The sequence below is a fragment of the Peromyscus maniculatus genome, chromosome 2 (genome assembly GCF_049852395.1).
Source record: "Peromyscus maniculatus bairdii isolate BWxNUB_F1_BW_parent chromosome 2, HU_Pman_BW_mat_3.1, whole genome shotgun sequence".
NCBI lineage: Eukaryota > Metazoa > Chordata > Mammalia > Rodentia > Cricetidae > Peromyscus > Peromyscus maniculatus.
This window is the reverse complement of record NC_134853.1, coordinates 154868674-154883493: the sequence shown is the minus strand read 5'-3', so window position 1 is coordinate 154883493 and position 14820 is coordinate 154868674. Positions and strand designations below refer to the sequence as shown.

Genomic DNA, 14820 nt, shown 5'->3' with positions numbered 1-14820 from the left:
CAGTAAGAGATACAAAAAAAGGGCAAAAATAGGCTAACAGTCACCTTCCCTTTGTTAGGTATGAGATTTACCGAAGATGAAAATTAAAAACAAGGAAGTTTCATGCATTATAGACCCGTGAATGCTGCCTGTGGAAAAACAGGCGGATGATTAAAGAAAACAATTATGTCCCTACACCCAAGGTTAGGCCTGAGTTCTTGGTCATGTAACTTACAGAATTAATCACAGGTCCCAGTATGCACCTTGAAAAAACAAACTTGTGAAAGGAAATTAAATGACCCTATTGTGTGTAAAGAAAAATAGATGGTTAGCTAACCACTTGTTGAAAGTTTTTTGTTTTTTTTTTTTATAGGGATAAGAATCTGCTTAGCCGGGCGGTGGTGGCGCACGCCTTTAATCCCAGCACTCGGGAGGCAGAGGCAGGTGGATCTCTGTGAGTTCGAGGCCAGCCTGGTCTACCAAGTGAGTTCCAGGAAAAGGCGCAAAGCTACACAAAGAAACCCTGTCTCGAAAAAACCAAAAAAAAAAAAAAAAAAAAAAAAGAATCTGCTACCCTGAAGCCACAAGCATCAGCTGCCAGTACAAAGGGAACTGGCTAAAATATACTTGGCTTGCTTAAAACTTTGTGAATCAGTAATAAAAGAATCATTGCTTTGAGGTGAAGATGTTATGTTGGGAAAATAAATACAAAGAAAAATGTTTAACTATTTGTGGGCTTCTTAGGAAAACATGTAATGTGATCTTCATGTGATTTCTTCCTATGTAAAGATTTTAATTTGTTTTTGGAAAACATGTAACTTGTGGTTATGAGGCAATCTTTTCTTGCATAGAAATTTTTGTCTTGGGATGTATAAAAGGATAAAATAAAAGATGTAGAAGGAAAGATGCAGAGAGATAACGTAGGGGAAGATACGGAAGAAGAACATCTGGGAAGAAGGAGGAAAACATCAGGGCAGAAGAACAGAACAGAGAAAGAATAGTGTAGAACAAGCAGCAGAAAGAAAAGTAAAATGAAGAATTAAGCTTTGGCCCTCAGAAAAAGTCCCCATGTGTCTGTCTGTCTGTCCAGTAGTTAGCCTAGTCCACATCTCCTCTCCAGTTTCTCTGACCTGCTGAAAGCCGGCCTTTCAGCAGCAAGATTGATAGTTTCCTGATGAAAGACTACACTTCCCAGCTTCCCTTGCGGACCATGGGAGTCATTGTTGCCCCTATAAGGGGCTGCATCCCATCTTCTAATGGAGGCATTTTGGCTTCTCGCACATGTGGAAACAAAGATGCCCCCGGCCATGAATTAACAAGGTCCACCTAGGGTCAGACCAAGCCTCTCTTCCTCTCTGCCTTCCGTCTCTCTACAGCTGCCTCAAATAATCTAACAGAGATGAGGAGGGAAAGAGAGAAAACGAAAATGAAGAGGTAGAAAGTACAAGAGTCCAAATAGAAGATAAGATGGACTAAGACCTGCGTCTGCCTTTTGATTGCCTATACTGATTCTTAACTGACAGGGAATGGTACAGCTACCAGAAAGACGATACATTCTGCTTGGCTGGCTTTCAGAAGAAAAAGAAAGCACTATGGAGGAGCCAGGAGGCAGCTGGGAAAGGAGTTCTGGAGATAGAAATCCTTCCCTCAGAGCTAGCCTCATGTCCTATGACATTTAGCATCTCTTCCAATTAAATACCAGCAGTGTCTCCACACCTGCACCCCTCACCCACAGAGTATTCCCCATGGAGCCTCCTAGGGAGAACCAGTGGAGAACAGGATAATGTTGGAGCTTGTTTCCTTGCCCTCTGCAGACATTACTAATTGATTGCAGAGTTCTTTTCTTCAGAGGCAGGATGATAGTCTCAGACTCTCAGGCACACTTCAGGAGCCTCTACTTGCCAGCTGGGGCTTCCACTTCCCTTTATGCTAAATCTGGGTCAACCTCCCAGGTCTGGTAAATCTTCATAAAGCTCTCAATGACCACATTTTTGTCCTCCTACTCTTTCCAAGGGCAATCTTACTGTTACTGAAATGAGGCTTCAAAATAGTGCATCATCCAAGACATTCTCCTATAACCCAATATACCCTTAGTGTCCAGGCAGGCCAGCTGGGGATTCAGTATGGCTCCTAGATCTGCCCCATTTCTCTCTGTTCACCACTAGGCAACTTGCCAGCCTGCCTGGCTCTCCCTCAGGTATGTTTCTTTGGTTGCTCTGACCTCTGACCTTCCCTTCTTCTGGACCCCAATTTGTACTCATTCCTTCACCCACAAATTCTTTGGTGCCCTCACTCAGGTTTCTAGCCTAACATGTCAGCTACATACTAATGACTCAAATTTTTATGTCCAGCCCAAGCTTCCTTACTCTGTTGATTCAATTGCTTAGCCAAAATGTCTTAAGACAGCTCAAATCCAACATTTCCAGATCTAGGCCTCAAACTGGTGATCCCCCTGCCTCTGCCTCTCAAGTGCATTGTCATCCCACCCAGCTCAGAAGACCTGAACTCTTTAATTCTACAATCCACTCTGATGCAGCCACCAGCAAAAGCCTGATAACTCCTGCGATGCCATTCCCAACCCAGTGGCCCTAGTTTCTAAAGGAGCCGTGTGGGACTGGACTCATCCATGCATTGCCTCCCCCAGTCTGCTCCTGCAGACTCTGTCACTGTTCCTTGGCTCTCTCAGGTTGCCTTCACACACCTAGGACCCTTGGCTAGGTATGATCCCAATACCTGCGTAACCAGCTCCCCTACCTCTTACTATACAGCCTAGGCAGGCCTTGAGTTTACAGTAATCCTCCTGTCTCCAAAATACTGGTTTTGGTTTGTTTTTCAAGACAGGGTTTCTCTGTAGAGCCCTGGCTGTCCTTACTGAGCTCAGCTTGACCTTGGGGATGGTCCTCAGTTTTGGGGTGACAGCGACTTGTCAGCAGTCACACCTGCCGGTCCTAGGATTTGGAGGTAACACAGTGCATGGGGTTTCCTCCTTTCTCCTGCTTCAGGCTTCCCCTGCTGAGCAGAGCTCCACCCCCTCACTCCCATCCCAATGTACAAGGCCCTTAGCCAGGGAGAAGTCAGAGGCTTCCTTTACCTTTCCACAGACGGCCTTTTTGGAGAGGAGGTGGAGGACGACCTGGAGTCTACAGAGTCTCTCCTGGAAGACACAAAACTGGAGATGATGCCGTTGTGTGGTCTGACAGCAGCACTCCTCTCCCGGGAGAGAGACCCCTGGAGCCAGGCCTGATGGGCAGAGGATGAGGGGGTCTCCCTGGGCCACAGCAGCCAGGGGAAGGGAGGTCCGTCCAGAAGTGCCCACCCCCACCTGACAGCAGCACAAGAGAGAAAACAGATGTCTACAGAAATGCTATATTCAGTCAGGTGGTGGCGGTGGTGCAGCCTTTGATCCCAGGACTCAGGAGGCAGAGCCAGGTGGATCTCTGTGAGTTCGACCCCTGCCTGAGCTACAGAGTGAGTTCCAGGACAGGCACCAAAACTACACAGAGAAACCCTGTCTTGAGAAACCAGAAAAAAACAAAAACTATTTTCACTTTTCAAAACACACTGAGAAACTTCTGATTTCTAATGCTCTGTTTCCTTCCACTGTTTTTATAAAATTCTTGTTTGTAAACTATAGTTTCACTCTCATCTTATCTAATTCTCCTAATTCCACAGCTCACATTTCCCAGTCCGCTGCATCACTTACTTCCTTTTTATATGTATTATGCAACAGCCCTCCATGAAGTTATGGAAGAGCGGTGTGTGTGAGGACCGGGCTGTACTTCAGTGGTAGAGTGCTTGTCTAGCATGGGGAGGCCCTGGGTTCCACCCCCAGCACTGTGAAGAGAGGCGACAGGAACAGGAAGAGAGGAGAGGGGAGGCAGGGAGGAGAGCGGAGATGAGAGATGGAAAAGGGGGAGGGGAGAGAAGAAGGGGAGGAGGGGGAGATGCCGAGCCTGAAGACCAGATTGGTACCAAAAATCCACGTGGGAGAAGGACAGAATAGACTCCTACAAGTTATCCCCTGGCCGTCATATGCGCGTGTACACACACACACACACACACACACACACACACACACACACACACAAATGCTTTTTAAGTCTGTGCATTGAGGCATTTGAAAGATTCTGAAGGTGTGTGTCTGCAGTGTGACAATACCCACCACCAACCTACTAACTACCAGGTGGCCAAACATAAACCCCAAGAAGTTGGGGGACTCCCGGTTACAGGGACTGAGGAAGATGTCGTTCTTTTCCTCCTGCTCCTGAGTGCTATGTTTACAGTCATGTGCCACTGTGCCTGGCCCCTGTGAGTATCTCAAGGGTGAACAATGCCAGGGCTACATGGCTGGCATGCTCCCCACCCCTTCAAATTTCTAGGGGAAGCCAGTGCCACGTGAACCAGTCAGACTGAGCCAAAGGCCCCAGGATGAGCACTGGAGAAGACACTGACATCCACCTCTGAGGGCTGATGCCTTCCAGAAAGTCTCTGAACAGCTGCTGGTGGAGGACGTGGCAGCCCAGGAAAGAAGTACCTGGTTTTGGGCTCTCCCCCGCCTTTCTTCCTGGGCGGAGAAAGACCCGCTTCTGGTTTCCAGTCTGAGCAGCCGAGGCCTCTCTCTTTCTTCTTTGCTTTGTCTCTTTCTCCCTTGGCAGTTCTGGGGGAGTCTGAAGATGAAAGAGTGGCATTGTCTCCCCACGAAGCCCCTTCTCAGGACAGCCCTGCGGGGCTTTGGTCACTGGGGAGTAAAGCGTCAGGACCGGGGGACAGCTAGCTGCATGCGTGCCCATTACACATGCGCACACACACTCATGCACACATGTGGATGCACGTGCACACATGCACACACACACACACACACAGATGCATATATAATATGTACACCTCACATGGGAACGTGAACATAAAAGTACACCCATTTTTGCAGAGTCAGGCAATGTGCACAAACATGCACACAAACAGAAACATATAGACACATACATGAAAGGTTAGATGCTACACACAGATCTTACACTTGCGCACACAACACCATGAACTCCATGATTCAGGGGCCACGTGCCATTAATTAAATAATTCAATGACCCTCGCCGAGCGCCCTCTCCCCTGTGAGGGGAGGAGGCCCCATCGTCCCCCAGTCGCCGTCGCTCCACCCCCCCACCCCCACCCCACCCCACCCCACCCCACCCCCGCTCACCCAGAAGCCGCTTCCAGTTTTTAATGAGGACTTTGGCCAAGGACACCACCTCCTTGTCTGAGCAGTGCTTCCGAACTCCGTTGACGGCGACTCCGATCCTGGTGGTCTGTGAGAAAGGGATCAAGGGAGGTGACCCACAGCTGGTCACTCTTACCGAAGGGAGCAGCACCAGCTCAAACATCACTTCCCTCCGACCTAGACCTCTCCAGGTTCCTGGCCCCGACCCTGGTCATCTATCCTAGAACTAGGCCCTGACCCGCTACCCTGCCTGAGACCCCAGCCTATACTGATAGGTAACTTTGGTGGAGAGCTGGGGGGTAGGTGTTGGCTGTAATTAGGGTCCTGTACCATTCTCAGCCCGCTAGACACTGAGAAAAAGTCTTCACTTAGACCCACCTCTGGCTACCATATCTCAGAATCTGCACTTGTCTTTTAGGGCCAGAAGTCTCTGGTAAAGTTGGGGGGTATGTGGAAAATCTAAGGAGGACTTGAAAGCAAGGGACATCATCCTCTCTCTGGGTCATGGGCCACTTGGATCCCACAGGCCTTTAGCTTTGGATAGAGTTTCAAGGAAACCCCCTACTCCTTAAACCCAAGGACTGTGACCCCCGAGCCTGGGGAAGAACCTGCCCTCAAGAGATATTCCCCATGTCCCAACTCCATGTCTGCATCTCACCCCGAAGAGCCCCCTCCAAAACCTCCTCAGGGTCTTTCTCTCCTACAGAGGCCCTACCCCAAGAGACCCCCACACCTGCAGCAGCTGGATGGACATCTGGCAGTTGTTCAACTTCTTCAGAAGGTCGAGGGCCCCTTCCTGTGGGAAGTCACAAGAAGAGCACTGAGGTACAGGTGATGCCCCAGGCCTCTCTCTGCCTGCCGTGGGCTCTGGGGAGAACAGACAGATGTGTGGTCCAAAGACAGGCGTGGACACACAGAAGAAGAGAAGGGAAATGTTCTGGCCCCCAGACCGGCTGGCTAGCTGTGCCTCCCACCACCTCCCTTCACCAGGCCCGAGTCTTTCCCAGCATGCCCCTGGCTTGTGTCTGCCTCAGAATGGAGTCACTGCCTGGCTTCCTGTTGTACCAGAAGCTCCCACACCGCCTTTCCTCTCTCCACATCGCTTTCCCTCACTTACTGTGAGCTGACAAGGACGAGGACCACGAGCTTTGTGTTGATTTTGTTCGATGCATGTGTGTATGTGTCGGGGGTGTCTCACTATGTTGCCCAGGCTGGCTTGGAACTCCTGGGGTCTGTCTTCCCACTTCAACCTCCCAAAGCGGCTGGGATCATACATGCTCATGCTACTGCACCCGGCATTTTCAGGCTTTTAGATCAGCTTTTTGAAGGTATCAACTGTATAAGTTTTTTCTTCTTTTCTGCATCTGTATCTCAGTGTAGTGTGTGTATGTATGTTTGCATGTATTTGAGTATACGTGCACGTGTGTGTGGATGCCTGTGTGTGGAGACCAGTAGCTGACATCTGTCTCTCTCCAGCACTCTCCACCTTCTATACGGAACAAGGCCTCTCAAGTGATCCCAGAGCTTGTCCATCTGGCTAGTCCCAGCTAATCAGCTCGCTCTGGGATCTCTTGTCTCTGTCTCCAGCACACGCTGAGGGAACAGGTGGTCATCGGATGGGTGCTTGGAATTGAAGTCTAGTCTTCAAACTGGTACAGCAAACACTTTATCTGCTGATCTGTCTCCCGGACCTGAAGTTGGTTATTTGAGCTTTTTAAAATTATTATTTAAAAATGTTTCATTGAACCAGACAATAGTGGCACATGCCTTTAAAAACAGCACTTGGGAGGCAGAGGCAGGCAGATCTCTGAGTTCGAGGCCAGCCTGGTCTACAGAGCCCTAGGACAGCCAAGGCTACACAGAGAAACCTTGCCTCAAAAAAAGCAAAACAAAAGTTTAATTGTGTGTATTCCTATGCATAATTTAAACATTTAATTTTAAATGTACATTTTGTTTACATGCATGTATGTGCACCACATGTGTGCCTGGTACCTGTGGAGGTCAGAACAGGACATTGGACAACCTCCCCAACACCAGAACTGGAATTACAGATAGTTGTGAGCTATCACATGGGTTCTGAGAACTGAACTCGGGTTCTCTGTAAGAGCAGCCAGTGCTTTTAAGCCCTGGTCATCTCTCCAGCCCCATATGTATATTTTAAATTATGTGTATGTTTTGCTTATATGCCTCCAGGTGCTATGTGCATGTGAATGCGGGATGTCATATCCCCTAGAGCCTGAGCCAGGGGTAGCTGTGAGCTGCCTAGTGTGGGTGCTAGACACTGAACTCTGGGCCTCTGAAGATCAGTATTCATTCTTAACCACTGAGCCATCTCTCCAGCTCCCCTGAATCGGTGCTTTTTATTTAAACAAACAAAGCAAGTGTTTTTTCAAGAAGGGTTTCTCTGTGTAGTCCTGGCTGTCCTGGATCTCACTCTGTAGACCAGGCTGGCCTCGAACTCAGAGATCTGCCTGCCTCTGCCTCCCGAGTGCTGGGATTAAAGGCATCGCCCAACTCCTGAGTTGGTACTTTAAGAATATATTTTTTCATGGTTTATCTTGTTGGGGGAAGGCAGGCCAGGTGCCTTGCCAAGGCGCACTGTGGAGGACAGAGGGGACTTGCTGGAGCAGGCTCTCTCCCGCCACCACGTGGGTCCCAAACTCAGGTCACCAGACTTGGCAATAAATGCCTTTACACTTTGCCAGTCCCTCTAGTCTGCCTGTGAGTTGGCTTTTGTTTTGTTTTGTTTTGTTTTTCAAGACAGGGTTTCTCTGTGTAGCTTTGCGCCTTTCCTGGGACTCACTTGGTAGCCCAGGCTGGTCTCGAACTCACAGAGATCCGCCTGTCTCTGCCTCCCGAGTGCTGGGATTAAAGGCGTGCGCCACCACTGCCCGGCCTGCCTGTGAGTTTTATCACACATGTGATCCCATGACACCATCACCACCAAGAACACAGATGCCACTCCAGACACTTCCTTGGGTTCTTTGTATTGCATACCTTTGTCACCACCAATGTCACACAACCTACATTCTCTTCCCATCGCTGCAAGTGACCAGGCGGCCTCAAACTCACAGAGATCCACCTGGCTCTGCCTCCCGAGTGCTGGAATTAAAGGCATGCGCCACCACCGCTCAGCTAGACTTTGTATTCTTTTTTTTTTTTTTTTTTTTTTTTTTTTGGTTTTTTGAGACAGGGTTTCTCTGTGTAGCTTTGCGCCTCTCCTGGGACTCACTTGGTAGTCCAGGCTGGCCTCGAACGCACAGAGAGCCACCTGTCTCTGCCTCCCGAGTGCTGGGATTAAAGGCGTGCGCCACCACCGCTCGGCTAGACTTCGTATTCTTTTTTTTTTTTTTTTTTTTTTGGTTTTTTTTCGAGACAGGGTTTCTCTGTGTAGCTTTGCGCCTTTCCTGGAACTCACTTTGGAGACCAGGCTGGCCTCGAACTCACAGAGATCTGCCTGGCTCTGCCTCCCGAGTGCTGGGATTAAAGGCGTGCGCCACCACCGCCCGGCTTAGACTTCGTATTCTTAAGGATATTTTTTTTTAACAGGGTCTCAATATGTAGCTCAAGCTGGCTTCTCCTACGTCAAACTTGCAAACGCTGAGACCAAAGGCTTGGGCCACCATGCCTGGCCAACTGAAGCCTTTTATATAAAAAAAAAAAGTGTAGTGCCAGGTGGTGGTGGTGCACACCTTTAATCCCAGCACTCGGGAAGCAGAGCCAGGTGGATCTCTGTGAGTTCGAGGCCAGCCTGGGTTACAGAGTGAGTTTCAGGACAGGCTCCAAAGCTACACAGAGAAACCCTGTCTCAAAAAACCAAAAAGTGTGGTATAAGCATATCTTTTGCTTTCCTAGCTTACTGTTTCTGAGATCCATCTATATTACCAGATCAACAGGGCCAACAGTTCCTTTTTTTCTACTGAGTAGTTTTCCATCATACATATCTGTTTATCTAATAGTATAAAATACTTGGAAGAATTCCTGGTATATAGTAAGAATCCAGTGGACGGAACTTCTGGGTCATTTCAATGTGGAACCACTACAAAGACAGCGCCTATGAACATGTACTTTCAAGGCTTTGGGATTTGTTTGGAAACAAGGTCTCCCTAGCCCAGGCTGGCCTTGAACTGGTGATCCTCCCGCCTTAGCTTCTAGAGTGCTGTCAGCCCTCACCTCTGAGTCTTTGTATGGACAAACAATTTCACTCCTCTTTCGTAATGAGAATTGCTTTCCTCTCTAAGATCTTAGACTTCTGCACGAGAGCCGGCTGCTCGCTGGGTAAATAAACGCAAGAGTGAATGAGTCGGGGCTAGAGAGGTGGCTCAGTGGTTTGAGCACTTGCTACTCTTTAAGAGGACTCGGTTCCCAGCACCCACAGGGAGGCTCACAACCCGCTGCCCTCTTCTGGTCTCCATGGGCACTGCAGGCATGGGGTCCCCAGACATATGGACGAACACACAGGCAAAATTCCCGTGCACACAGAGAAAAAATAAATAAGTATTTTTAACGAAGTAGAAAGCAGAAGGAGGAGAGAAAGGACGCTTACCACTGAAACTCGGTCTCCGGGTCCTAAGCACACCTTCAGCCCATCTTAGCCTCCTCCTTCCTGGCACCTGCAGCCAGAATCCAGCCCTGTCGCCTCTCAGCTTTCTGGCTAAGAGCAAGTTTAGTGTCTAGAAGCCAGCCCTGGCTATCTTGAGATTCATTCCCAGAGAAACACGAACTAACTGTGTCCTGTATGTCCCTTGGCTGGCTCCAGCTCCCAGCCTCCCCTTGCCAGGACCTGGAGCACATCCTATGAGCTGCCCTCTGTTAGTCCTTAGCCTCCCTTAGCACTGAGGTTCAGTGTTTCCAGAATGGCCCGCAGACGGGTGTGTATATGAACTCGTGTGCATATGAAGTCGTAGGCACACAACTCCACGCTTAATGTTAACGAAAGATTTACTATGTGCTGGAACACGTCTAAGTCCTCGACCTGCACTGACTGCTCACGAGGAGGAGACGGGAAGGCAGTTCAGTCAGAGGAGTGCTCACTTCTCATGCACAAAGCTTAGACACAGTTCCCAGCGCCGGATAACACCGGGGTGGTAGTTCACAACTGGAGTCTCAGCTCTTGGAGGTAGTGGCAGGAAGAGCCTTAGAATTCAAGGTCATTCCCAGTTATATATTGAGTCTGAGGCAGGCCTTATCTATATATATGAGACCCTGTCTCAAAAACAAACCCCCACCCCCCCCCCACCTCTCAGAAGGCCCCTGGGAAGTGGGTCCTATTTACTATCCCACTTTACAGAATTATTAACCCATTTCACAGAAGAGGAAAACAAGAAACTTTGTAAAGAGCTGGGCTGAGCTGGGCAGTGGTGGCACATGGCTTTAGTCCCAGCACTCAAGAGGCAGAGGCAAGCAGATCTCTGTGAGTTCGAGGCCAGCCTGGTCTACAAAGTGATCCAGGACAGCCAGGGCTATACAGAGAAACCCTGTCTCAGGGAAAAAAGAAAAAAAAAAAAAAAGCTGGGCTGGAATGAACACTGGGCTTGGAGCATCACATTTTATATCAAGGCATAAATCTGCCAATATATACAATCATGGAGTACCAGCATGGGTAAGTGGAGTCACAAGGTGGCGGATACCGCTAGCCAGTTCCCAAGGAGAAAACCCTGACTCGTAGCATTTGCCTGTTTCTGTGGTGCAAATACTCCTGCAATGGTGCATCTCAAGCCACCAGCATGTTCCTGAACTGGGTTTTCCTTTACGTTTACTTATTGTGCGTGCGCGCGCGCGCGCACACACACACACACACACACACACACACACACATGCACACGTCAGAGCCTACACGTGGAGGTCAGAGGACAGCCCACTGGAGTCAGTGCCTCCTCTTACCAGGCTTTGTTCTGTTTTTGTTGTTGTTTTCTCGTTTTTTTGAGACAGGGTTTGTCCTGGCTGTCCGGGAACTCTGTAGACCAGGCTGGCCTCGAACTCACAGAGATCCACCTGCCTCTGCCTCCTGAGTGCTGGGATTAAAGGTGTGCACCACCATGCCCAGCTCACCACGCGTCCTGAACCCAGTTTGACAGGCTTAATGGCAAGCAACTTTACTCACTGAGTGATCTTGCTAGTCCAGGTTTGTTGTGTGTGTGTGTGTGTGTGTGTGTGTGTGTGTGTGTGCGCGCGCGCGCGCGCGCGCGCGCGCGCGCGCGCGTTTTCCAAACCCTGACCCCTGACGGTACATGGGGCAGAACCGGCAGGGGAGGCCCTGGGCCAAGACTTCTTTTCATTATAAGCATATGAACGCTTTTTTTTTAAACTCCTGAAAACTCCATAGTCGATGTTAAATCGTTTGTAGCTCACCACTGAGTACACGTTTCTGTATCCTGGGTCATCTGGAGAGTAACACCCATGAGCCTGTGGGTGGGCTCCTGAAGCTGTATGTCAAGCCCGCTGGGATTGTATGTTCCATGGCTAACAGTCTCTCTGGTGCAGGCATGAAGCAGTGAGGATGCAGACTGAGACCCAACTGCGTCAGTTTGTCCCTGCGTGGTGACGTCTGCAGGTATAAATGAGGCTGTTGGCTTTGCATATCCCAGTGAAGCCGTGGTGACAACTTTTGGGGCATTCTGCTCTAATTCAAGTTGTCAGAGTGCAGCATGGGGACCATGCCTGTCCTGTTAGTGGCAGGAGCCGCATCTCACACGCAGTCAAACAGAAGGTGTGTGTGTGAGGCAGCTCTGTTGATATGTCAGTAAGTGCACACTGGTGTCTGTCTGTCTCTTGCAAACTCTTTAGCTGGTGCATGCTCACAGTCTCTGACAAAAGCCCCAAGTCACTGAATAAATAAATTCCAGCCCTAAGCTGCAACGTGGAGGATCTGTCTAATTGCAGGAAGTAGTTCCTTCTTGGACTAACCACCATTGGGCAGGTCCACTTTCACTCTGAGTGCAGGCCCGCCCTTCTCAGGCAGAAGCCCAGAGCTCTGTGCCTACCCAAACCCTGCTAGCGTCCAGGCAGATGTGGCTCTACACTAGCTGGGTCCTGTAAGGACCCCGTGGCCAGACATGCAGCTTTCCTGGAGACAGCTCTGGCACTTCCATGGGACCCTCATCCCCAAGAGGCACTATTTCCTCTTCCCATTTCACAGAAGAGGAAACTGAGGTCCAAAGAAGAAAAGAGGAGTGGCTGGCCTAGGACTGTAAAAGGACTGAGGGGGAAGCCATGGCAGGCCCCTTAATCCTTCCAAGCTGGCTGTCTTCCCTGGAGCCTCCTGAGTTTCCTTCTGCCCCTACCCCTAAACCTTCTCACCGACGAGTCCGGGCTTCCTTTTCTGGCCCGAGTCTGGGGTGAGCAAGGGGCTAGCCTCAGACAGCCGGGGTACCTGAAATACCAGTCAGTTCGAGTTCCTTGGCTGGGCTCTGCCATCTGCAGCTGAGGAAGTGTCCTGTGACTTGAGGTTAGGTTTTGCTGGCAACTTTGGGGGAAGCCCAGAACAACCCGGTGAAGGCAGGGAGCTGAGGGGGGAACGGCAGCCTCGGCAGGTGCAGGTGAGCGGCATTTTCCTGCACCCACTCCAACCATGCAGAAGCAAGCCTCGCTCACCTCAGCGACCTGCCTCAGACCTGCGACTGGCTTTGCACACCTGTCTCACTCTTTGCACACCTCCTCAACCCTCCCTACTGGCCCCAGAGACGCTCTTCCCTTAGGCATTCAGTCATCTTACAGACAAGCGGCTCTCACCACTGGACCAACCACCACCTCATTGTTACCCTGCAATTATTCCAGGATGCCTGACACTCCTTGGCTCCTCAGGCCTCAGTCACCCTTCCTGGGCTCTGAAACTTCTCTTAGGGCCCCAGCATTTTTCAACTTTTCCTGGAATGCGCTGGCAATGCAGGTCCCCGTGTAACACATTGCTAGGAAAGGACCCCGCGGCAAGTCAGCGTGGAAGGCCTTATCCACCGGATCCCTTGTCTTCTCCCTTTCAGTCCACGCCCTCCAGAATTGGCACAGGCGCCAGCCACCAGCCTGAGGCAAAGATCGCTAGATAGATCAAACATTAACTTTCCATCTGGCTCTCGATGTACGCTGCTGAGACTGAGCGATCAGGGACCCTCGCGCAGGGCTGCGGACCCTCCTCCCGACACAGTTCCCCGTCGGCGCACCTCCCCCGCTGGGGCAGCCCAGGCCTCATCCTCTCCTTCCCCCGCCCCGCACCTGTTCACCTCCGCCCGCCAGGGCCTCATCCAGCGGCCAAAGGAAAAGTTGCAAACAGACTCCTGGCACCCCAGCTAAGGCCCTTCGCTCGGGTCTCGAAGGCCCACTCCCCGGGGGGTGCAAATATGAGCCTCGGCGCCCCCTCCTCAGCCCGAGTTTCTCTGATCTTTTTCGAGTCACCCAGAATTTGTCCCTCCAGCTCCCTCCGTGCCTGCAGCTCCCCGGCCTTGCGCACACCCAGAGCCCTGGGACTCCCAAAGTCCTCGCCCCCCGTTCGTGTTTCTCCTCGCGCTTTCTCTGCTCAGCGCAGGCCGCCCACGCGTGCACCCGACCTGTCCACACTGACTTGCACCAGCCGCGCCTCGGGGGGAGGGGGGGGCTGCACGATCCCCTCCAGACCTGGCCACGCACATGCCCACCCTAAGTGCCCAGCAAGTAACGGGGACTCCCCTGCCTGGCAGCGGGCCGCCCAAGTCCCGAGCGCTCCCTTTGGGCACACCGCCGGCACGCCCACCAAGCCCAGGGCTGGTCGAGTCGCGCCTCGGTGGCCTGGGGGCTGCGTTGCAAACTTTGCAGCCTCACCGTCTTCTTCCGGGCCACCATCTTCTCCAGCTTTTTGGCGATCCTCAGCAGCTCCTCTTCCAAGCCCATGTTGGTCCACGACGCCCCGCGGGGGTTAGGGGCACGGAGCAGCAGCGGGCGCCAAAGCGCAGAGCGCGAGCCGCACGGGCCGCAAACACACCAGATACTCAAGCCCGGCGGGGGCGGGGCACGCCCCTCCCAGCGCTGGGGGAGGGGTGGCGGGCACTAAATATAGACTTCAAGGACTGCCCGGGCAAAGATTGCCTGAGCCAGACGGGTCGCACCTTTGGGGGAAGGACCAGGCTGGAAGAAGGGGCTCTTCCCCTCCGACCCTCTGAGGGGTGCCCGGGGCTGCAGAGACGTTTGGGCATGAGGGTTCGCCTGGGGTGTCAGTGAAGCTACGGGAAGTTCTGAACTGCCGGGTCTTAAGCATCGTTTCGCTCCCAGAAGGGGGACTTAGCTCCGTGGCTATGCCCAAGCCGAGAAAAATTGGTGCATTCATTGCATCTTGGTGCAGATCCTGAAGTCGGCTTGCCCTAACTTAGGCTCCTTCATGTGCCCAGGGCCTGTGGTGTGCATGCGTCTCCAGCTTTTTCTCGGGAGGTATGGTCAGAGCCCTTTGCCCGCCGCAGTCTACTTTATTGTGTTTCTAACAAACTCTCTCAGTACTGGAGCGCAGCCATGCTAAGCTTTGGGTGAGTCTTAGGGCTGTGTGCCAAGGGTGGTCTTGGGAGAGGAATTTTGGGTGGAGGGAGTAACTGCTTCCCACTCCAGCTCTACACACATCTGCTCTGGGGTGGAAGGATCTCACAAGACTCCTCTGCAGACCTAGTTCCCCT

General features: G+C 51.4%; 1 protein-coding gene across 2 annotated transcripts in view; it reads right to left on the bottom strand.

The window, feature by feature from the left end:
• Positions 1–14161, bottom strand: part of Tcea3 (transcription elongation factor A3) — a 30664-nt gene extending 16503 nt beyond the window's left edge. Inside the window, exons 1-5 of one of the 2 annotated variants that reach the window (XM_076565413.1) lie at positions 13982–14160; positions 5925–5987; positions 5174–5279; positions 4514–4646; positions 3071–3133 (exon numbers count right to left, since the gene is read on the bottom strand). In XM_076565413.1, coding sequence (XP_076421528.1) covers positions 3071–3133; positions 4514–4646; positions 5174–5279; positions 5925–5987; positions 13982–14050 — 434 coding nt within the window. In that variant the 5' untranslated portion in view covers positions 14051–14160. Of the gene's footprint in view, positions 1–3070; positions 3134–4513; positions 4647–5173; positions 5280–5924; positions 5988–13981 lie in introns of both variants that reach the window. The other variant, XM_076565412.1, reaches the window with a different exon arrangement.
• Between the last annotated feature and the right edge of the window lie 659 nt (positions 14162–14820).